The sequence below is a fragment of the Nerophis lumbriciformis genome, linkage group LG11 (assembly GCF_033978685.3).
Source record: "Nerophis lumbriciformis linkage group LG11, RoL_Nlum_v2.1, whole genome shotgun sequence".
Taxonomy (NCBI): domain Eukaryota; kingdom Metazoa; phylum Chordata; class Actinopteri; order Syngnathiformes; family Syngnathidae; genus Nerophis; species Nerophis lumbriciformis.
Window position 1 is genome coordinate 792,501 of NC_084558.2, and position 25,000 is coordinate 817,500.

At 40.3% G+C, this 25,000-nt stretch overlaps 2 protein-coding genes across 3 annotated transcripts in view; one reads left to right on the forward strand and one right to left on the reverse strand.

Annotated features, from left to right (window-relative positions):
* Positions 1-25,000, reverse strand: part of LOC133610933 (stonustoxin subunit beta-like) — a 460,649-nt gene that overhangs the window by 6,272 nt on the left and 429,377 nt on the right. The gene's annotated exons all lie outside the window — the stretch shown is intronic.
* LOC133610934 (tripartite motif-containing protein 16-like) overlaps positions 15,448-25,000 on the forward strand; it is a 14,976-nt gene continuing 5,423 nt past the window's right edge. The window contains exon 1 of the mRNA XM_061967705.1: positions 15,448-15,499. Coding sequence (XP_061823689.1) covers positions 15,451-15,499 — 49 coding nt within the window. The 5' untranslated portion in view covers positions 15,448-15,450. The remainder of the gene's footprint in view (positions 15,500-25,000) is intronic.

Below are 25,000 nucleotides of genomic sequence, written 5' to 3' on the forward strand. Positions count from 1 at the left end.
GGCCACTATCAGAGCAACCTGGGCTCTCATAACACCTGAGCAGTGCCAGAAACTCATCGACTCCATGCCACGCCGCATTAACGCAGTAATTGAGGCAAAAGGAGCTCCAACCAAGTATTGAGTATTGTACATGCTCATATTTTTCATTTTCATACTTTTCAGTTGGCCAACATTTCTAAAAATCCCTTTTTTGTATTAGCCTTAAGTAATATTCTAATTTTGTGACACACGGAATTTTGGATTTTCATTTGTTGCCACTTCAAATCATCAAAATTAAATGAAATAAACATTTGAATGCATCAGTCTGTGTGCAATGAATAAATATAATGTACAAGTTACACCTTTTGAATGCAATTACTGAAATAAATCAAGTTTTTCAAAATATTCTAATTTACTGGCTTTTACCTGTATATATTTCGGACTGCATTGTGCCGAGTGTGAAATTTGGTGGAGGAATTATGGTGTGGGGTTGTTTTTCAGGAGTTGGGATTGGCCCCTTAGTTCCAGTGAAAGGAACTTTGAATGCTACAGGATACCAAAACATTTTGGACAATTGCATGCTCCCAACCTTGTGGGAACAGTTTGGAGCGGGCCCCTTCCTCTTCCAACATGACTGTGCACCAGTGCACAAAGCAAGGTCCATAAAGACATGAATGACAGAGTCTGGTGTGGATGAATTTGACTAGCCTGCACTGAGTCCTGACCTGAACCCGACAGAACACCTTTGGGATGAATTAGAACAGAGACTGAGAGCCAGGCCTTCTCGACCAATATCAGCGTGTGACCTCACCAATGTGCTTTTGGAAGAATGGTCGAACATTCCTTTAAACACACTCCATAACCTTGTGGACAGCCTTCCAAGAAGAGTTGAAGCTGTAGTAGCTGCAAAAGGTCATACATCATATTGAACCCTATGGGTTATTAATGGACTTCAAGTTCATATGTGAGTCAATGCAGGTGGCCAAATACTTTTGGCAATATAGCGTATATATATATATATATATATATATATATATATATATATATATATATATATATATATATATATATATATACACACTATGCCAAATATTTTTGGCAATATAGCGTATATATATATATATATATATATATATATATATATATATATATATATATATATATATATATATATATATATATATATATACGCTATATTGCCAAAAGTATTTGCATTGACTCACATATGAACTTGAAGTCCATTAATAACCCATAGGGTTCAATATGATGTATGACCTTTTGCAGCTACTACAGCTTCAACTCTTCTTGGAAGGCTGTCCACAAGGTTACGGAGTGTGTTTAAAGGAATGTTCGACCATTCTTCCAAAAGCACATTGGTGAGGTACTTTATATAAGAAAAAAATGGGCATATAAAACGGTACAAAAAGACCCTTTTATCTTGTTATCATCTGTCGTTCATTCATTCACCCGTAGGCTCGTAATGCTCAATCTCAACAACCACAATGCACCTGCTCCCGCTCTTTTTTTTACATCCGGTTTGTCGCAATGAATTGTGGAACATGCAGTATTTTAGTTAACCTTTGTTAGGCTATGAAGTAGAAAACAACTAAATTCAGTGTCAGTGTTTCTCAAATAATCAATATCAAATACACGTATAAATCAAATCACTTCCTTTTTAACTCTTTTTAACTGTAAATAATAATAGATCAATTAATCAGCAATTAAATCAAGCATGCAAATTATGAATGATCATCACACATGAACTGTACAACCCATAAGTTACAACACACCCCACCTATAAGCCAGTGATTCTCAAACTGTGGTATTTAACCTACTCAGTGGCTTAGTGGTTAGAGTGTCCGCCCTGAGATCGGTAGATTGTGAGTTCAAACACCAGCCGAGTCATACCAAAGACTATCAAAATGGGACCCTTTACCTCCTTGCTTGGCACTCAGCATCAAGGGTCGGAATTGGGGGTTAAATCACCAAAAATGATTTCCGGGTGCGGCCACCGCTGCTGCTCACTGCTCCCCTCACCTCCCAGGGGGTGAACAAGGGGATGGATCAAATGCAGAGTAACTATTTCACCACACCTCGTGTGTGAGTGACAATCATTGGTACTTTAACTTAACTTAATTTGGGCTCCATCTAGTGGTACGCCAAAGAATCACTTAATTAAATACTCAAACACGATGTTACTGTTCAAACTGTGTGTAATGTCACAGTGCACTGATTAAAAATACTTGTTAAATAAAACCTATGCTTGTTTGTAATGAATATTTAGGCCGACTACGCTACTGTATTCTACTGTTGGTCAGTATGGTGGTACTTGGACAGTCTTTGTTTGTGTCTCACAACTTCTCCCCCAGCTTAAAAAAATAATAAAAAAGTCCATCCATCCATCCATCTTCTTCCGCTTATCCGAGGTCGGGTCGCGGGGGCAGCAGCCTAAGCAGGGAAGCCCAGACTTCCCTCTCCCCAGCCACTTCGTCCAGCTCCTCCCGGGGGATCCCGAGGCGTTCCCAGGCCAGCCGGGAGACATAGTCTTCCCAACGTGTCCTGGGTCTTCCCCGTGGCCTCCTACCGGTCGGACGTGCCCGAAACACCTCCCTAGGGAGGCGCTCGGGTGGCATCCTGACTAGATGCCCGAACCACCTCATCTGGCTCCTCTCGATGTGGAGGAGCAGCGGCTTTACTTTGAGCTCTCCCCGGATGACAGAGCTTCTCACCCTATCTCTAAGGGAGAGCCCCGCCACCCGGCGGAGGAAACTCATTTCGGCCGCTTGTACCCGTGATCTTGTCCTTTCAGTCATAACCCAAAGCCCATGACCATAGGTGAGGATGGGAACGTAGATCGACCGGAAAAATTGAGAGCTTTGCCTTCCGGCTCAGCTCCTTCTTCACCACAACGGATCGATACAGCGTCCGCATTACTGAAGACGCCGCACCGATCCGCCCGTCGATCTCACGATCCACTCTTCCCTCACTCGTGAACAAGACTCCGAGGTACTTGAACTCCTCCACTTGGGGCAAGATCTCCTCCCCAACCCGGAGATGGCACTCCACCCTTTTCCGGGCGAGAACCATGGACTCGGACTTGGAGGTGCTGATTCTCATCCCAGTCGCTTCACACTCGGCTGCGAACCGATCCAGTGAGAGCTGAAGATCCTGGCTAGATGAAGCCATCAGGACCACATCATCTGCAAAAAGCAGAGACCTAATCCTGCAGCCACCAAACCGAATCCCCTCAACGCCTTGACTGCGCCTAGAAATTCTGTCCATAAAAGTTATGAACAGAATCGGTGACAAAGGGCAGCCTTGGCGGAGTCCAACCCTCCTAATAAAAAAGTACAAACAAAAATGTTAAATCGTGCCACTTTTGATGGGAAGCTCCGTAATATATTTTCTTAATTAGATCACAATGAAAAACGCAAAACCAAAATGTCACAATGACGTCACTTCAAAGATCCAAGATCAAGTCTAATACTGCTCACAGCCACAAGGGGGAGTAATAGCACCAAGCAGTGTAGCTTCAGAGATGCTATCAATCAATCAATCAATCTTTATTTATATAGCCCTAAATCACAAGTGTCTCAAAGGGCTGCACAAGCCACAACGACATCCTCGGTACAAAGCCCACATACGGGCAAGGAAAAACTCACCCCAGTGGGACGTCGATGTGAATGACTATGAGAAACCTTGGAGAGGACCGCATATGTGGGTAACCCCCCCCCTCTAGGGGAGACCGAAAGCAATGGATGTCGAGTGGGTCTGACATAATATTGTGAGAGTCCAGTCATCAGCATAACAGTGAAAGCTAACACCGTATTTGCGTATGATGTCGCCTAGCGGCAGCATGTACATACTGAAGAGTGCAGGGCCAAGAACCGAACCCTGAGGAACTCCGCACGTTACCTTAACATAGTCCGAGGTCACATTATTATGGGAGACGCATTGCATCCTGTCAGTAAGATAAGAGTTAAACCACGACAAAGCTAAGTCTGACATACCAATACGTGTTTTGATACGCTCTAATAAAATATTATGATCGACGGTATCGAAAGCAGCGCTAAGATCAAGAAGCAGCAACATAGATGACGCATCAGAATCCATCGTTAGCAGTAGATCATTAGTCATTTTTGCGAGGGCTGTCTCCGTAGAGTGATTTGCCCTGAAACCGGATTGAAAAGGTTCACAGAGATTGTTAGACACTAAGTGTTCATTTAGCTGCTGTGCGACAATTTTTTCGAGGATTTTCGAAATAAAGGGAAGGTGGGACACCGGTCGGTAGTTTACCATGAGGTCAGGATCAAGGTTAGGTCTTTTGAGCAGAGGATGAATAACCGCTTTCTTGAATGCTAGGGGAACAGTGCCAGAGGAAAGTGATAAGTTTATAATATTTAGCACTGATGGACCAAATAATACAAAAAGCTCCTTGATAAGTTTCCCAGGAAGTGGGTCAAGTAAACATGTTGTTTGTTTTATCCCACTTACACGCTGTAATAGTTCCTCTAATGTTATTTCATCAAAAAGAGAGAGACTATTTTGTATTGCAGTATCCGTCGTAGATACAGTTAAGCATCTTATCGTCCTAAGGTATTTTAGAGTAGTCTGTGTACAGCATCTATCAATTTACTAGTCACTGAAAAGGGGTCAGCATCACAATTTTGGTCTAAATGTCGGTAGGTCGTGAGTTCAAACCCCGGCCGAGTCATACCAAAGACTATAAAAATGGGACCCATTACCTCCCTGCTTGGCACTCAGCATTAAGGGTTGGAATTAGGGGTTTTGGGATTACTACATGATTTCTTATATAAAAGTTTTTCTTTTTAAAAGACATGTTACATTTTAAAATTGTGCTGTTTTGGGGACCAAGCATTGATTTAAATTCATTTCAGCAGGGGACGTTGATTTGAGGTACAAGTGTTTTGTGCCCTGAGATGGGTAGGTCGTGAGTTCAAACCCCGGCCGAGTCATACCAAGGACTATAAAAATGGGACCCATTACCTCCCTGCTCGGCACTCAGCATCAATGCACTAATGTACAAATTATTTATCCAATACAAAAAAAATGTTTATGACAATTTGACCTATTTGATAACATCCAATGTATATGAGGCCATGGCAAGACACACAGAGTCTAAATGTCCTAAATAAACAAAAAAATGCAGGTCACGGTTTTTGATCCAGGATCACTTCGTCTGTCAGCAGCGTTGCAAAAGGCGCAAGTGATTTGTGATAAGAAGAAAGAACTCCAAACATTCCCGCGCCCGATCTCTGCATGTCGCTGTGCTGTACGTAATGTTTGGCACTCTGGCTTCATGTCCCACAGTGGGTCAGCCTCAGTGGGACATGACAGCCTTGACTGTCGGCGTGCCAAAACTCTCCACCACCTATAGAGGAGTGTCTAAAACCTCTCGCACGTGAGCTTTGCAAGCATGAAAGCAATGGGATGCTAAACACCTGACATGACGGCCATGTGGGTCAGGTCGTCTCTTCGTCATGTGAGTCGTCTGTAGGGTTCAGTATTTAGGTTGTTTATATTTGTACGCTACCATGTTTGCACATGGCTGCAAACACATACGTTGTTAGAGCCATTTACTGTTTCTGTCCGTCAAATGTATGACGTCATTAAAGGGGTTGGCTCAAGGCCAAGTGCCAGTCTACTTAGGGAGGGGCTGGGATCTTGCTCAGGTGTTGCTGAGTGGAGGCGCAACAGTTTTTGACTAAGTGTAGCGGTAAAGTCTTTTGAGGAATGTCCTGAATGTCACCAAAGACAGGATCTGAAGCAATTCTGACCTGCTGTTCAATAAATTTCACAATGTCTATGAAACAAGCACGTCGCTTGTGTGTGTCAACAATGTCAGCTGCTTTTCCTCTCCACTGGTCCCTTAATTTATACGGAAGCTTTTGTATGAGCATCTTCATGCTAGCTGGAATATTGAGCTCGTCCAAGTATTGCAGCTCTTCCATCGCATTGGAGCATTCTCGCAAGAAGAGTGCAAAAGCTTGGGGATTTTTTATATCCTCAGACTTGATGTTTGGCCAAACCATGATTTTGTCCAGGTAGGCTGCTGTTATTTTTGAAGGATTTCCGAAGTGTTCCCTTAGTAGGCGTTTTGCTGTAACATAGCCTCTCTCTGTAGGCATATAGAGGCAACTGCGCACCAAATCTCTCGGCTGTCCTTTGGTAAACTGCTCCAGATATGGCTCTGTTAATTGGTACTAACGCCTCCAAGTTAATGGAACCATGGGAGGTGATTAACAGCCATGGAGACGGACCCTATGCTGTCAGAACCCTACTGGGGTGGGTAATTAATGGGCCAATACAAGGCAACAACCAGCATAATGGGAGCCCCACAGTTACTGTTAACCACACCATCGTTAACAGGTTGGAGGAACCGCTTACCAACCAGAACATTGGCGGAACACGATCAGCCCAAAAGTCCTATGAGTGGACTCAAAGCTTCCGCATTGAAAAAGAGGAGCAAGAAAAGCTTTGCAGTGGGAGAAAAAACTTGCTTTGGAAAAGGAGAGGCAAGAGAGAACATGGCTTGGCCAAAAAGCAGGAAGAGCGAGAGCAAGCTCTGGCCAGAGAGAGAGCTCTAAAGCTAGAAAGACAAAGAGGCTTGGAGCAAACACTTCTCCAGCAGCAACACGAGGAGAAGGAAAAGAGAGAAATGGAAAAAGCAAGACTCAAAGTTTGGAAGCAGAAAGAAAAAAAGGATCTGTACTCAAAGAGAAGATGGAGGCAGAGTCTATATCGCTGACCTTTTTTGGAAAAGGTGGATTCGCGAGTATTTACCGTTGCTACAAGAGTGACAAACGTGGACAAATGAAAAAGGATGCTTCAGCACCAAGAGGAAGTTGGATACTTAGAAGAATACTGGTAACCTTTCCTGATAGGAAAGGCCTTGTACGCTCTGTCTGCAAACCAAAACGAGCATAATCGAAAGACCAATAACGATATGCCTTCTATGTGAAGGTATGGAGTAAAATAATTGCATTATTGCAAAAGGGAACATGAAAACCAAAGAAAAAAGGTTTTGTTTTGGTGTTATGGCTCTATTTGTATGTATTTATTTTTAATTCAATTGCTCTGTTCATCACGCCAGTAGCAATTAGGGGCTGGTGTGTTAGAGCCATTTACTGTTTCTGTCCGTCAAATGTATGACGTCATTAAAGGGGTTGGCTCAAGGCCAAGTGCCAGTCTACTTAGGGAGGGGCTGGGATCTTGCTCAGGTGTTGCTGAGTGGAGGCGCAACAGTTTTTGACTGTGCCAGGCTATGATTTGTTTGTTCCCGTTTATTTTCCGTTTTTGTTACCAAGTGAGTTTGATTTACGTGACTGTATATTAATAAATATGTGTGTTAAACATGGACACAATTCTGGACATCAATTATTAGCCAGCTGCACACGTCTAAACTAGCTTCAGTTATATTCGGCAACCAGTAGCAGTAATAGTATAGGACTTTACCGCTACATACGTTCTTTGGGTCGGTCCATTCTTCACCCAAAACGAATAGGTTTCATACAGTAGCTGCACGACTATGTCTAATTTTGACCTTTGTCTCAAGCAATCAGGTATCATTTCAAAATCAATAGGATTATTGCGGTAACATTAAACAGTCCCGAGGTGTGGCTTCAGTGGATTTATGACCGAAGTACCAAATAATAAGTGCTGGTTTAAGCACTTTTCATTTTTACTACATGTGTGCCACTTTTCAAATCAATAGAATGATTGCGCTAAAATAGGCCAAATATGGGAGAGGACGCGAGAAAACAATTTGTGACAGTGACGAGAAATGTGCAGATGCAATTTTTTTGAGCGTCGACATAGCAAACATTTTGTGATGAGGCATTGTTTTAAAATCGATGTGGCGATTGCAGTAACATAAAACAGTCACAGGATCCCCAAAAGTTCTGTGAAAAGTTATTTGACCTTTAAATCATATAAAAATCAATAGCCATTGTAGATGTTGCCGTCTAGTGGGTTCTTCAGACCACCACACACTGCCAAGAGAGCCTGGAATTCTGGGTATAACACTGTTTTATTTTCATCAAATAGTGCAAAGTCTTTTGCTATTCAGCAAACTGTCTTTCTCTCCGTCTGCGTCTCTCTGCAGTACCTCCAACTCCAACTACTCGTCTCGTCACGGCTGCTGCTAATAAAGGCGACAGGTGATTAGATAACAAGGCCCACCTAGGCCATCTACGCACCCGTCGCTGTCTTCGAGGTCGGTCCTGACACACCCTGTTCCGTGGCAGGGCCGCAGGCCACGCCCCCCTCCACAGCCTTTATTTTTGATTCCAGGTATTATTGCAAAAACCAAAAAATGTATTGCCCTAACATCAAAGAATAATAGCTACAAAAAAAGGGTAAAAAATGTACATGAAATGTAACATTCTTTTGTTTTCGCTCCTTGGTTTTTTTAGTTACCTCAGGGATTTTGGGATGGATGTAGTTAAACATCTTTAGGGTTATTGATACGACACAAAGAGAAGCAGAAGCGTACTCTTTTTTTTGTCTCAGTATTCTTTTTTTTAGCATTGCTGCTCTAAAACAACACAATATTCTTCCACCCCCCGTCTTAAAAAAACAACAACAACAAAATAAACAATAGGGCTATTGCTCAAACTTTATGGAATGATACCTACATAATTAATAAAAGCTAAATTTAAGATATAACATAAGTGACAAAAACATGTTTCGATGTTTTTTTAATTCCAACTAGCTGAAAAATGAGTAAAAGGTCAAATAAAACCAAAAAGTTGTTCTTTTCTTCCTATAAAATACGCCTATCGGGTTCAAATATGATTTTTTTTTTTTTTTAAACAATAGTGTTATTGCTATAACGCAACATGATACCATAAACAATCAGTAAAAGTTCAATTAAATAATAACTACCGGTGCAGTTTTCTTTAAGCACAACTTAACTCTGACACAACGTTTTCAATTCCGATCTGATGTTGGTGCCTTGAGTATTGGTCGATACAGATACTAATCTGATACAATATCAGCACGATTTATAGGACATACATTTATCAGTTTGTACTGTGGATGGTTAGAAAAAGGCTTGATTGAGTAGAACAAAAGCAGGTATGAAAAACTCTAACCCCTATGACAGATGTATGCATTTGAAGTGGAGTGGTAATTTGTTTTTTGTGGACACCTAATGGTCACAATCATTCATTAAATTAAGCAAATGACGCAGTAAGTTGAATGATGCGGACACGTTTGTTACTGGATTCATTCGAGTATGCTTCAAACTTGGAGATTTTGTATGTGTAAGTAATATGCGACTCTAATTATTTGATACTTGTTTGTGTTGACACATGTCGTGTTTGCAATATTGTTCAATTGTGGACGCTTATTATGTAAGCATGTGTGCTAAAGTGCGCTTAGCTGATGTGTAGCTGCTCGCTCCTACTAGCCTGTAGTCTACCATGTTTACCTTTTGTAAACGACTTGACTGAAATACAAGAAAAGACCAACTTTTAGATGTTGGCTGCCCAGCTTTGCACAAGTAAACACGCTGCAGGGCTGCTTGTTTCGGAGCTTAAATCGGAGATTTTAGATGCGAGCCAATATCGTCTGATACTTGCTTTTTGCTGATATCGGCCCGTTACCCGATATCAATATTGGATCGGCACACAAAAATAATGGTGGGATTCCATTAATAAGCAGGATGAGAGCATTCAGCATGAATGGTACAGTTGGGGCCTGATTTACTAAAGGTTTTGCATGTACTAAAACACGTGCAAACCTGATCGCTCACGCAGAGCTGATCTATTAAATGTGCAGAAGATGGATTATGTCTGTAATGTGAACATAATAAGGCGTGCAATCCATTCTTCATTCATACACAAAATGTTATGCTGATCATCAAAACGCCTACAATAATGGGAGGATAATTCGCAAAAATAATTATTTAGCACACGCAATGTGATTTATCAACACTCATCCTTGTTTTGCGAGCACTATTTTGCGTTTTATTGAGCACGTGTTTGCAGGATCAGTGCTTGCGCTGATAAAAGGGACGCTGAAGAGACATTTAAGTCCCATCTTAAAACTCATTTGTATACTCTGGCCTTTAAATAGACCCCCGTTTTAGATCAGTTGATCTGCTGCTTCTTTTCTTTTCTGCTCTGCCCCCCCTCTCCCTCGTGGAGGGAGGGGAAACAGGTTCGGTGGCCACGGATGAAGTGCTGGCTGTCCAGATACTGGACCCGGGGTGGACCGCTCGCCTGTGCATCGGTTGGGGACGTCTCTGCGCTGCTGACCCGTCTCCGCTCGGGATGGTCTCCTGCTGGCCCCACTATGGACTGGACTCTCACTATTATGTTAGATCCACCATGGATTGGACTTTCACAATATTATGCTAGATCCACTCGACTTCCATTGCACCTGTCGCCCTAGAGAGGGGGGGGTCCCCCACATCTGCAGTCCTCTCCAAGGTTTCTCATTGTCATCCCACTGGGTTGAGTTTTTCCTTGCCCTGATGTGGGATCTGAACCGAGGATGTCGTTGTGGCTTGTGCAGCCCTTTGAGACACTCGTGATTTAGGGCTATATAAATAAACATTGATTGATTGATTGATTGATTGACAGACAGACGTTTGTGTGCCAACAAAGTGGATGATCAGAAACAAGAAATATTAGATATATTGTGTATTCAGCAATTTCCTTTTATAATCGTACAGCTGCTGATGAAAACAAATTCAACTGATGCATTTTGGTGTCTATCGGCGTTCTATTTTTTTTTTGGGGTGCCCATTACGTCGATCGCGAGCTACCGGTCGATCGCGCAGGGTGTGTCAGTCGATCACCAGCCAGGCATTGAAAAAAATAGACCTAAAAATTAGCGATCATAAATCTTCCCTATGACGTTACTTAATTGACATTCAAGGCACCCGAGGATCTTGCGAGATGACGCTGGCTGCGGCGAGCTCAGTGTGAAGGAAAAAAAGACGGTCAAGAAGGCGAGAAACAGTTTTTTTTCCAACCGTGCCGTCAAAAGCCTAAAGACTGACCGCACAGTTCCTGTCTTCACAATAAAAGTCCTGCTCGATGCTGCCTGCGCTAACAAAATAAGAGTCTCCGAAAGCTAGCTTGCCGTCAATGTATTCTTGTAAAGTGTAAAAAAAACGAGTATAGAAGCTGGACAAACAGGACGCCAAAACCAACCACTTCAATGTGGTATTGGACAGAAAGGAGGACTTTTTTCTCTCCTCCACGATGTAAAATCGAAAATGTGGAAGTTGTCAGCACTACTGTGAATCTTGTCTGATTACAATCCATGTAAGTCATCAGAATCAGGTAATACACCAACTTATATTCTTGTCTTCATGAAAGATAGGAATCAATATGTCAAACATGTATGTATTTTGTACACCTTTTACATGTGAACAAAAACGGCAAAAAATTTAAAAAATTATATTTATGTATATATATATATGTATGTGTCCGGACTTGGACTATGGCGTGGTTTGTTCTCCCGTGGTGCAAATGATTTGGACCAGACATGTCGTGAAGGTGAAGACATATTTAATTTTAACACTCAAAAAAAAGAAACAAACAAAAGGCGCTCACAGTGGAGGTACAAAACTTGGCTATAAACACAAAACTTGCACAAAAGCAGAAACTATGAACAATGAAACAAAAACACTAACTGTGGCATTAATAAACAAAAACTTACTTGGACGTGGCATGAAGTGCGCAGAGGTATACAGATTGTGACGGGTATGACGTCGCCAGGGAGACTTCCTGGCAACAATGGGTTTAAATAATAGTGACATGATTAAAGACAGGTGCGTGAGTCGTGAGGGCAGGTGAAAACTAATGGGTTGCTATGGTGACAAACAAGAGTGCACAATGAGTCCAAACGTGGAACAGGTGAAACTAATGGGTAACCATGGAAACAAGACAAGGGAGTGAAAAGCCAGAAACTAAAGAGTCCAATAACTAAACAAAACAAAACAAAACAAAACATTCGTTACGTCTCGTCTCGACTACTGTAACGTATTATTTTCGGGTCTCCCTATGTCTAGCATTAAAAAATTACAGTTGGTACAAAATGCGGCTGCTAGACTTTTGACAAGAACAAGAAAGTTTGATCATATTACGCCTATACTGGCTCACCTGCACTGGTTTCCTGTGCACTTAAGATGTGACTTTAAGGTTTTACTACTTACGTATAAAATACTACACGGTCTAGCTCCGTCCTATCTTGTCGATTGCATTGTACCATATGTCCCGGCAAGAAATCTGCGTTCAAAGAACTCCGGCTTATTAGTGATTCCCAGAGCCCAAAAAAAGTCTGCGGGCTATAGAGCGTTTTCTATTCGGGCTCCAGTACTATGGAATGCCCTCCCGGTAACAATTAGAGATGCTACCTCAGTAGAAGCATTTAAGTCCCATCTTAAAACTCATTTGTATACTCTAGCCTTTAAATAGCCCCCCTGTTAGACCAGTTGATCTGCCGTTTCTTTTCTTTTCTCCTCTGCTCCCCTTTTCCTTGAGGGGGGTGGGGCACAGGTCCGGTGGCCATGGATGAAGTGCTGGCTGTCCAGAGTCGGGACCCGGGGTGGACCGCTCGCCTGTGCATCGGCTGGGAACATCTCTACGCTGCTGACCCGTCTCCGCTCGGGATGGTGTCCTGCTGGCCCCACTATGGACTGGACTCTTACTATTATGTTGGATCCACTATGGACTGGACTCTCACAATATTATGTCAGAGCCACTCGACATCCATTGCTTTCGGTCTCCCCTAGAGGGGGGGGGGGGGGGGGGGGTTACCCACATATGCGGTCCTCTCCAAGGTTTCTCATAGTCATTCACATCGACGTCCCACGGGGGTGAGTTTTTCCTTGCCCGTATGTGGGCTTTGTACCGAGGATGTCGTTGTGGCTTGTGCAGCCCTTTGAGACACTTGTGATTTAGGGCTATATAAATAAAGATTGATTGATTGATTGATGATGACAGTATGAAGTAGATCACCTCGACTTTGTCATTTAAAAAGTAGCTCGCCTGCTGAAAAAGTGTGGGCAACCCTGCTATAGTCTATCTCCTACAAGAAAAGACATCTTTCATTGTGCATTTTCTTGCGTTTGAGTCATTCCAGACACCCGAATGCGCTGGTGATGCGATCTACGGCCTCGAGCACAGAATGAAGTGTCAGTGTGCACATATTTCTTTTGTCGAGATTGAGTTTCAGAAAAGGTGTTACCGATTATAAATGTGTGCCGCTGGTCCTACACATCGCACACACACATGTACAGAAAATGATCGTCTCCGTGGTAAAAACCCTGCATTCACTCAAAATCCTCATTTAAATAAGGCGGCCTGTTTTAGTAGATCACACGCAACATGCCCACTCATAGTACACGCTGTTTAGCATGTGGTATTTGGCAGAGGTGGGACCAAGTCATTGTTTTGCAAGTCACAAGTAAGTCTCAAGTCTTTGCCCTCAAGTCCGAGTCAAGTCCCGAGTCAAGACAGGCAAGCCCCGAGTCAAGTCCAAAGTCAAGACTGGAAAGTCTCAAGTCAAGTCCTAAGTCCTGCATTTTGAGTTTCGAGTCCTTTCAAGTCCTTTTAACCACAGACTAATATATTAACACAGATTGTGTATGCTTTTCAAACGCTGTATTTATTTATTAAAACAAGTACATTTTAAATTGCAGGAAAGAAAATTGTGCTGACATTGCACTTTATAATAGCACTATTAACCAGTCATTTTAAACATTAACTCATTCCTTTACAGAACAAACACATTGAAAAATAAAATGCAAATGTACTTATTTTTACAAAAGTGTTAACATTGAAAAAACATGACATATACGTGAACATAACAAAAAAGTTGTACTTTTTATATGTCAGGGCCCTATGCTGCATTGCATTTGCAAAAGACCAAATTAGCCAAGAGTCTGTCAGTCATTTGTGCACGATGGGGGCGTAGTATGATGCCACCATGGCTGAAAACTCGCTCCACTGGAGCACTGGAGGCAGGCACTGCCAAGACTCTCATGGCCACTCGGAACAGTGAAGGAAAAGTCTTCATGTTCAATGCCCAGAACAAAAGTGGGGAGAGAGTTGTTTTTGGGTTGGTGCACTACTTGTAAGTGTATCTTGTGTTTTTTATGTTGATTTAATTAAAAAAAGAAAAAAATATATATATTTCTTGTGCGGCCCGATACCAATCGATCCACGGACCAGTACCGGGCCGCGGCCCGGTGGTTGGGGACCACTGAGGTAAACAACCAACAGTATGTCAGAAAGCTAGCTAAAACGGTACACATATTCATAATATAGTATACATTTTAACTGACCTTTATTTTACTATTTTTGTCTTTTTTTAGGTGGCTAAAATACGCGGTGCTGCTGACCGCCGTCTAACGTTACGTGTGATATATTGACAAACGTAACCCTGCTTAAAAAAAATCACTGAACAAAAAGTATGAATAAGGTAGTGAACTGCAACAGATTCCCGTGTTTGCAATAACGTTATAACGTTAGCAGTGAGTTTACAGCCTCACTGATTTAACTACACAGCAAATAAAAGTCACGTTACTTAGCCAATAAACGTTATCTTACATTCAAAACTTACCGTTCTTTGTGCAACTTCAAATCCCGGACGAAGTTGGAAGTTGTTGCCTCTCCATCAGTAATTTTGGAACCGCATGTGTTGCATACTGCAAACCGTTTTGTGTTGACCACCTCGTAATTTTTATACCCAAACAAAATTATTTTAGGTATCATTTTTTGTTCACTGGCGTGTGGTTTGGACATGTCTTCTTCGTTGGTTGTCCTGCAATTTGATTGGATGAATGCTGTGTGATGAAAACAAAGTAGATCTAATTTGATTGGCTGTTGTACTGAGAGCACACCAGCTGACACACGCAACGCTGATAGACAAGTACACAATGACAAATACGAAGCGCTCCCGAATAACTTTTTCATCTTTGGGTTTTGGGGAAAGTAGCAAGTCATGTCAAGTCATGTCAATTCAAAAGGCTCAAGTCCAAGTGAAGTCACAAGTCATTGATGTTAAAGTCTAAGTCGAGTTGCAAGTCTCTTTACATTTTGTCAAGTCGAGTCTAAAGTCATCAAATTCATGACTCGAGTCTGACTCGAGTCCAAGTCATGTGACTCGAGTCCACACCTCTGGTATTTGGATCATAGTAAATCAGGCTCTAAGTGTCCTCCACGTTGTCACAGTGCCACGTTCAAAGGTCGGTGTTGCCACACAGGGGTGGGTGTGAGGACAGTGTTGTTTTGGCGGGAGCCCACAAGGCCATCTTCCAAGCATTTATGAGGCCTTTTTAAGAAAACCATATACAACGAGACTCTGGTTACATCGTTCTGATCAGATGGGCCAATTCATGACCCCACATCACCTCTGTTGGCCTATCAAAAAGTATAAAAGCGCGACATTGAGTCGTCACTGTGCTCTGCTGAGTGGGAAACTGTCGAGATGCCTGACACTGACAAAACCATCTCCAACACGCCGAGGTCGGAGACAGGTGGGATTTCATTTGTGTTGTTTTACACGGCAAAAGATGCGCTTAACTAACTTCACAGGCTTGTACTTTAACATGACTTTATATGCCAAGTGCAATTTAAGGGTCAAATTGCAATGACTAATTTTTATCATATTTTTTTTACATGCACTGCACAACATGTTGTACATTTGAGGCGCCACTATAGAACACCAAAGCATTTGTTGTATCAGGAAAAAATGTCCAAGGATGGTATTTGTATGCTTACTAGAAAATGTTGTTAAAGAACATTTAAATTACATTATTTCTATGTACATGCTGCACATACACTTACTTTCTATTGATATTTTGACACATTATTAATAGGAGTAGTAGTAATAATGAAAAAATAAATAATATTAAAAATACTAATAACAGTAAATAATAAATATAATAACAATAATAATTATATTACTATTAGTTTTGACACATTATTAATAGGAGTAGTAGCAATGATGACAAAAATAAATAAATAATAATAGTAAATAATACTAATAATAACAATAATACTTATGTTAGTATTATTTTTGACACATCATTAAAAGGAGTAGTAGTAATATTGAATAAAGTTAATAATAATAATGAAAATAATAATAAGAAGAAGATAAGAATATTAATAATAACTGTAATAGCTGTATTAGTATTATTTTGACACATTATTAATTGGAGTAGTAGTACAATGTTAGTGATACAAAATATTGAGTAGCAACAAGACACAAAAAATGTGGTAAAGCACAGGGATATTAAATTGAGTACAGAAAAAAACTATAGTATAAATTATTTTCATTTTATTTGTTGTAGTAGTAATATTGAATAAAGTTAATAATAATAATAAGAAGATAAGAATATTAATAATAACTATAATAGCTATATTAGTATTATTTTGACACATTATTAATAGGAGTAGTAGTAATAATGACAAAAATAAATATTAATAATAATAGTAAATAATACTAATAATAACAATAATACTTATATTAGTATTATTTTTGACACATCATTAATAGGAGTAGTAGTAATATTGAATAAAGTTAATAATAATAATGAAAATAAGAAGAAGAAGATAAGAATATTAATAATTACTAGAATATCTATATTAGTATTATTTTGACACATTATTAATAGGAGTAGTAGTACAATGTTAGTGATACAAAATATTGAGTAGCAACGAGAGACAAAAAATGTGGTATAGCGGAGGGATAATACATTCAGTACAAAAAAAAACTATAGTATAAATTATGTTCATTGTATTTGTTATCATTATTATTAGTAGTAGTAATATTGAATAAAGTTAATAATAAGAAGAAGAAGATAAGAATATTAATAATAACTATAATAGCTATATTAGTATTATTTTGACACATTATTAATAGGAGTAGTAGTAATAATGACAAAAATAAATATTAATAATAATAGTAAATAATACTAATAATAACAATAATACTTATATTATTATTATTTTTACTCAAAATATTGAGTAGCAACCAGACACAAAAAATGTGGTATAGCGGAGGGATAGTACATTCAGTACAGAAAAAAACTATAGTATAAATTATATTCATTTGATTTGTTATCATGATTATTAGTAGTCATTTTAATGTAGCAATAATTTTAATACAAATAACAATGGTTGAAAAGATCAAAAATTATTTGTACATTGGGAGAAAAAATAATGAATACAAGAACACTCAATGGGGGGTCTTATTATAGTAATATTACACTATTAAAATCATATTACGTGTTAATTACTGAAAGTGAACAAAATACTTTATCAGTAATTGCTGAGACATGGTGAAGAGTATTTAGATCTGCTTCTTTCCACCATTTTTGTTATTTTTTTTATTATTGGAATTACTTGAGTATAACAGATTTACATTTATCTTTTAAAATAGGCACACCTGCACAAATCGATAACAACATATTAGAATCCGGCCTCATTATGACGTATTGCAGTTCTACACTACTGCACACCACAATATTAAACATATTGCTCAAATAATATTGAAGTGAGCATTTTGATTGATGTTTGTCAATGCTACATCTGCTTGTCGTTCGATTTCGCAGGTGCACCTAATGTAGTATTTGTTGGCAAACAAAGCGCTTCTTTTCCTCACTTCGAAGAAAACAGCTGTCCTAAACACACGTTGCCTGGTGTTAAAAATAAACCAATCATTTGCAAAAATGTGACCAGTGATGAGCTAGTTGGCCCGGTTTGTGTTTGACACTGGCACCTTTTTACGTAGTATAACTCTGTGTCATGTTTATTTTTGCATGGAATCAAATCTCTATGGTATAAATAAATAAAGCATGGTTGCTGATGATTGCACCGTAACATTGTCAGGATGAATGTCCTGATCTTCCTCCTGAACTATAAAAGATTGCAACGGGTTATGATACTGTTATTAGCGCAGAGCTTGTTGTGTGACATGAAGTGACTGACCAATCATCTCTAAACGGAAATGTCATCAGGCCAAATATGATCCCTTGTGATATTAAAATGAAGGATTAACACACGCAGCATCCTTGGAACTATAAATAAGCTATTTGTTTGTGATTGATAAACCAATTGGCTCACTTCCCTCATCCTGAAGAATGTTTATCTCCTCCAGTGATGCCCTTGAAGCCAGTCCAAGCACCATCATGGCAGCCAAAACAGCTCCACGCATTAGATGCTTACTGATGGGATGATGTGCCAGAAATAAATGCTTTTCTAAGTTCCTGACCTCAGATACACCTGCTAAATACTATTGACCTTAAACTAAGGTAACATTTTGTAACTATAGGGATGTAAATCAAATCAAATCAAATCAAATCAACTTTATTTATAGAGCACATTTAAAATTTACCACAGGGGTAGCCAAAGTGCTGTACAATGAGCAGGTTAAAAGATAAAACGAGTACCGAGCAAACACAACACAACACAAACAGAACACGATAAAAAATAAATAATTAAAATAGAATTAATAAAAACATAAAAACATAAAAACAGGATCACAGCAGGTGTATTATGGGGCGCCATTGCAGGATGGATATCACTCAGTGTTAAAAGCCATGGAATAAAAGTATGTTTTTAAGAGAGATTTAAAAACAGGAAGAGAGGAGGCTTGTCTAACACTCAGGGGTAGGTCGTTCCAGAGCTTGGGGGCAGCAACGGCGAAAGCTCTGTCACCTCTAAGCTTCAGCCTTGTGTCAGGGACCGTCAACAGCAGCTGATCGGCTGATCTTAAGGATCGGGTGGGGCAGTAAGGCTGAGGGAGGTCGGAGAGATAGGTTGGCGCGAGGTTGTTTAAACATTTAAAAACAAATAAAAGGAGTTTAAAATGTATTCGGTAACGCACAGGGAGCCAGTGAAGGGACGCTAAAATAGGGGTGATGTGCTCACGTCTGCGGGTCTGTGTTAGCAGACGAGCAGCAGAGTTCTGCACGAGCTGCAGGCGGGCGAGGGAGGCCTGGCTAATGCCAACATACAGGGCATTACAATAATCAAGACGAGTAGAGATAAAAGCGTGGATTAATTTCTCAAGATCATGTCTTGATAGAAGCGGTTTCACTTTCGCTATTTGGCGTAATTGATAAAAGCTTTTTTGAACGACGCTGCTGATTTGTTTTTCGAATTTAAAATCTGAGTCAAACTTTACCCCCAGGTTTGTGACAGAGTCGCTGAGATACGGGGTCAGAGTGCCGAGGTCAACGTTGGGGGAGGGAGAGCGACTTGGACCGAACAACATAACTTCTGTTTTATCTTCATTTAGGCTCAGGAAGTTAGCTGAAAGCCAGACTTTGATGTCGTGCAGGCAGTCAATAAGACGTTGAACCGTGTTATTTTGTGCCATGGGAAAATAAATCTGGCAATCATCGGCATAAAAATGAAATGCAATACTGTACTTCCTAAAAATAGAACCAAGGGGGAGAAGGTAAAGCGCAAATAAAATTGGGGCAAGGATTGAGCCCTGGGGGACCCCATGTGGTAAAGGAGCTGTGGACGACATAAAACTGTCTACTTTTACACAAAAACTCCTGTCGGTTAGGTACGACCGGAACCAGTTGAGGGCGACGCCCTTAATGCCCACACAGTTCTCAAGACGAGTGATTAAGGTGGCGTGGTCGACGGTGTCGAACGCAGCAGACAGATCTAAAAGCACCAGGACAACATATTTACCAGAATCAGTGGACAGGAGGATATCGTTAAAAACTTTTAGAAGCGCTGACTCTGTGCTGTGGAGGGCTTTAAAACCGGACTGGAACAGCTCAGTGATACCATTATCCTCTAAGAAGGGCAACAACTGACTGTAGACAACCTTCTTTAATATTTTGGAAATGTATGGAAGATTAGAGATAGGTCTGAAGTTAGAGAGGAGAGAGGGGTCGAGGCTGGGTTTTTTAAGTAGAGGTCGTACCACTGCATGTTTAAACTCTACTGGAACTATTCCAGAAGAGAGGCTAAGACACAAAGAATGAATCAATACATCGATTTATATTCCTTACATTCAACTAAATCGATCTGTGTTTGACAAGTTTGCTTGGCAACCGATCGATTTTATCAGTACTAGTAAAAGGAAAATATTGGATTTAAGAACAGCACACTTTATAAGAAGTTTAGCACTTTTAATGATAATGCGTCATCAAATCAAAAATGGCAAATAGCCCAGGTCAGGGGTCGGCAACCCAAAAAGTTGAAAGAGCCATATTGGACCAAAAATACAAAAACAAATCTGTCTGGAGCCGCAAAAAATTAAAAGCCATATTACATACAGATAGTGTGTCATGAGATATAAATTGAATTAAGAGGACTTAAAGGAAACTAAATGAGCTCAAATATAGCTACAAATGAGGCATAATGATGCAATATGTACATATAGCTAGCCTGAATAGCATGTTAGCATCGATTAGCTTGCAGTCATGCAGTGACCAAATATGTCTGATTAGCACTCCACACAAGTCAATAACATCAACAGAACTCACTTTTCATGCACAACGTTAAAAGTTTGGTGGACAAAATGAGACAGAAAAAGAAGTGGCATAAAACACGTCCTAGAAAGTCGGAGAAAGTTATACATGTAAACAAACTACGGTGAGTTCAAGGACCGCCAAAATTAGTAGGACAAAACGGCGCTCGCCAAATACTCGAATCAGTGAAGCATGTTTAATACAAACAGTGTGCTTTGTAACAATTAGAGAGGTTTGTGTCATGTTTGTCCTCCTACAGAAACCATATTAAAACAAAAAATATAAATTGTCCCCCCTCATCTTTTTCCATTTTTCATACATTTTTTCAAAAGCTCCAGAGAGCCACTAGGGCGGTGCTAAAGAGCCACATGCGGCTCTAGAGCCGTGGGTTGCCGACCCCTGGCCCAGGTGGTCAAGAAACCACGACAACAAACGCAAACGCTACAAGACAATATCATAAATTACAACACAACAACTTTTAGCTACAGCACAATTGCAAAAGCCACAACAAAGACAGATGACACAACACGATAATATAAAACCTCAACTCAACTTTAAGCCACAAAGGACGCGACTGACCGGAACACAACGACGAACTGGCAGCAAAGGAGAAGTCATTTCACTAGATAGAAATACAAACCCCGTTTCCATATGAGTTGGGAAATTGTGTTAAATGTAAATATAAACGGAATACAATGATTTGCAAATCCTTTTCAACCCATATTCAATTGAATGCACTACAAAGACAAGATATATGATGTTCAAACTCAGAAACTTTATTTTTTTTTTTGCAAATAATAATTAACTTGGAATTCCATGGCTGCAACACGTGCCAAAGTAGTTGGGAAAGGGCATGTTCACCACTGTGTTACATCACCTTTTCTTATAACAACACTCAACAAACGATTGGGAACTGAGGAAACTAATTGTTGAAGCTTTGAAAGTGGAATTATTTCTCATTCTTGTTTTAGACATTAACATTAACAGTCCGGGGTCTCCACCGTCGTATTTTACGCTTCATAATGCGCCACACATTTTTGATGGGAGACAAGTCTGGACTGCAGGCGAGCCAGCAAAGTACCCGCACTCTTTTCTTACGAAGCCACGCTGTTGTAACACGTGCTGAATGTGGCTTGGCATTGTCTTGCTGAAATAAGCAGGGGCGTCCATGAAAAAGACGGCGCTTAGATGGCAGCATATGTTGTTCCAAAATCTGTATGTACCTTTCAGCATTAATGGTGTGTGTAAGTTACCCATGCCTTGGGCACTAATGCACCCCCATACCATCATAGATGCTGGCTTTTGAACTTTGCGTCGATAACAGTCTGGATGGTTCGCTTCCCATTTGGTCCGGATGACACGATGTCGAACATTTCCAAAAACAATTTGAAATGTGGACTCGTCAGACTACAGAACACTTTTCCACTTTGCATGAGTCCATCTTAGATGATCTTGGGCCCAAAGAAGCCGGCGGCATTTCTGGATGTTGTTGATAAATGGCTTTTGCTTTGCATAGTAGAGCTTTAACTTGCACTTACAGACGTAGCGACGAACTGTATTTAGTGACAGTGGTTTTCTGAAGTGTTCCCGAGCCCATGTGGTGATATCCTTTAGAGATTGATGTCGGTTTTTGATACAGTGCCGTCTGAGGGATCGAAGGTCACGGTCATTCAATGTTGGTTTCCGGCCATGCCGCTTACGTGGAGTGATTTCTCCAGATTCTCTGAACCTTTTGATGATATTATGGACCGTAGATGTTGAAATCCCTAAATTTCTTGCAATTGCACTTTGAGAAATGTTGTTCTTAAACTGTTTGACTATTTGCTCACGCAGTTGTAGACAAAGGGGTGTACCTCGCCCTATCCTTTCTTGTGAAAGACTGAGCATTTTTTGGGAAGCTGTTTTTATACCCAATCATGGCACCCACCTGTTCCCAATTAGCCTGTTCACCTGTGGGATGTTCCAAATAAGTTTTTGATGAGCATTCCTCAACTTTATCAGTATTTATTGCCACCTTTCCCAACTTCTTTGTCACGTGTTGCTGGCATCAAATTCTAAAGTTAATGATTATTTGCAACAAAAAAAAAATGTTTATCAGTTTGAACATCAAATATGTTGTCTTTGTAGCATATTCAACTGAATATGGGTTGAAAATGATTTGCAAATCATTGTATTCCGTTTATATTTACATCCAACACAATTTCCCAACTCATATGGAAACGGGGTTTGTACATAGAAGAGATGGATGGAAGGGATGAAGGAGCATACATGCTTCCACACACCTGGTACGCTGTCCTTCATCGACAACACCAGGGCAGAGAACAAATAATGTATGGCCGGCTCGGCTCGGGGAACTTTATTTAGCAGGTAAATCTACTGTTAAGATGTTGGTTACTGTATACTTTTACTGAAAAAAAACCATGTTTGAATGTTGAAGATGGGAACAGAAAAGGTTTCCTCTTGTTAATTCAACCTAAAGTGTTGGTTGCACTTTATTTAAATAAGATGTAAATGCATTAGCCTTTAATTGTTGTTTACTTGTTTGTATCCATAATTCATGTATACAGGTAAAAGCCAGTAAATTAGAATATTTTGAAAAACTTGATTTATTTCAGTAATTGCATTCAAAAGGTGTAACTTGTACATTATATTTATTCATTGCACACAGACTGATGCATTCAAATGTTTATTTCATTTAATTTTGATGATTTGAAGTGGCAACAAATGAAAATCCAAAATTCCGTGTGTCACAAAATTAGAATATTACTTAAGGCTAATACAAAAAAGGGATTTTTAGAAATGTTGGCCAACTGAAAAGTATGAAAATGAAAAATATGAGCATGTACAATACTCAATACTTGGTTGGAGCTCCTTTTGCCTCAATTACTGCGTTAATGCGGCGTGGCATGGAGTCGATGAGTTTCTGGCACTGCTCAGGTGTTATGAGAGCCCAGGTTGCTCTGATAGTGGCCTTCAACTCTTCTGCGTTTTTGGGTCTGGCATTCTGCATCTTCCTTTTCACAATACCCCACAGATTTTCTATGGGGCTAAGGTCAGGGGAGTTGGCGGGCCAATTTAGAACAGAAATACCATGGTCCGTAAACCAGGCACGGGTAGATTTTGCGCTGTGTGCAGGCGCCAAGTCCTGCTGGAACTTGAAATCTCCATCTCCATAGAGCAGGTCAGCAGCAGGAAGCATGAAGTGCTCTAAAACTTGCTGGTAGACGGCTGCGTTGACCCTGGATCTCAGGAAACAGAGTGGACCGACACCAGCAGATGACATGGCACCAAGTGATGGTTTGGGTTGGTTTGGTTTGCATTTCCTTTGGAAATCGAGGTCCCAGAGTCTGGAGGAAGACAGGAGAGGCACAGGATCCACGTTGCCTGAAGTCTAGTGTAAAGTTTCCACCATCAGTGATGGTTTGGGGTGCCATGTCATCTGCTGGTTTCGGTCCACTCTGTTTCCTGAGATCCAGGGTCAACGCAGCCGTCTACCAGCAAGTTTTAGAGCACTTCATGCTTCCTGCTGCTGACCTGCTCTATGGAGATGGAGATTTCAAGTTCCAACAGGACTTGGCGCCTGCACACAGCGCAAAATCTACCCGTGCCTGGTTTACGGACCATGGTATTTCTGTTCTAAATTGGCCCGCCAACTCCCCTGACCTTAGCCCCATAGAAAATCTGTGGGGTATTGTGAAAAGGAAGATGCAGAATGCCAGACCCAAAAACGCAGAAGAGTTGAAGGCCACTATCAGAGCAACCTGGGCTCTCATAACACCTGAGCAGTGCCAGAAACTCATCGACTCCATGCCACGCCGCATTAACGCAGTAATTGAGGCAAAAGGAGCTCCAACCAAGTATTGAGTATTGTACATGCTCATATTTTTCATTTTCATACTTTTCAGTTGGCCAACATTTCTAAAAATACCTTTTTTGTATTAGCCTTAAGTAATATTCTAATTTTGTGACACACGGAATTTTGGATTTTCATTTGTTGCCACTTCAAATCATCAAAATTAAATGAAATAAACATTTGAATGCATCAGTCTGTGTGCAATGAATAAATATAATGTACACGTTACACCTTTTGAATGCAATTACTGAAATAAATCAAGTTTTTCAAAATATTCTAATTTACTGGCTTTTACCTGTACATAATTCCCTTACAAGAAATAACAGGAATATAGAAAACTTCCCCTGCAGTGTCCAGTATTTTTTTCACAGTCACACTGCTGGATTAGTTTTGCCAAAATGTTACTTAACCGATTCCAGCACACTGATTAGTTTCGGATCGTATCATTGTAAAAAAAATATATATATCGTCCCTGAATCGTATTGGCAACCACAAATATTGAATCGAATAATTTATTAAACAAATCGTTACACCCCTATATATAACACAACTAACTGGTAACACAACTAACTTCACCTTAAAGGTTATGGAAGTACTGAGTCAGTTTAAATTTAATTACACTCCACTTTGATTTTTTCAATTACAGTATTTTTGTTCTCAATTTGACTACGAAAGACAAAACTATA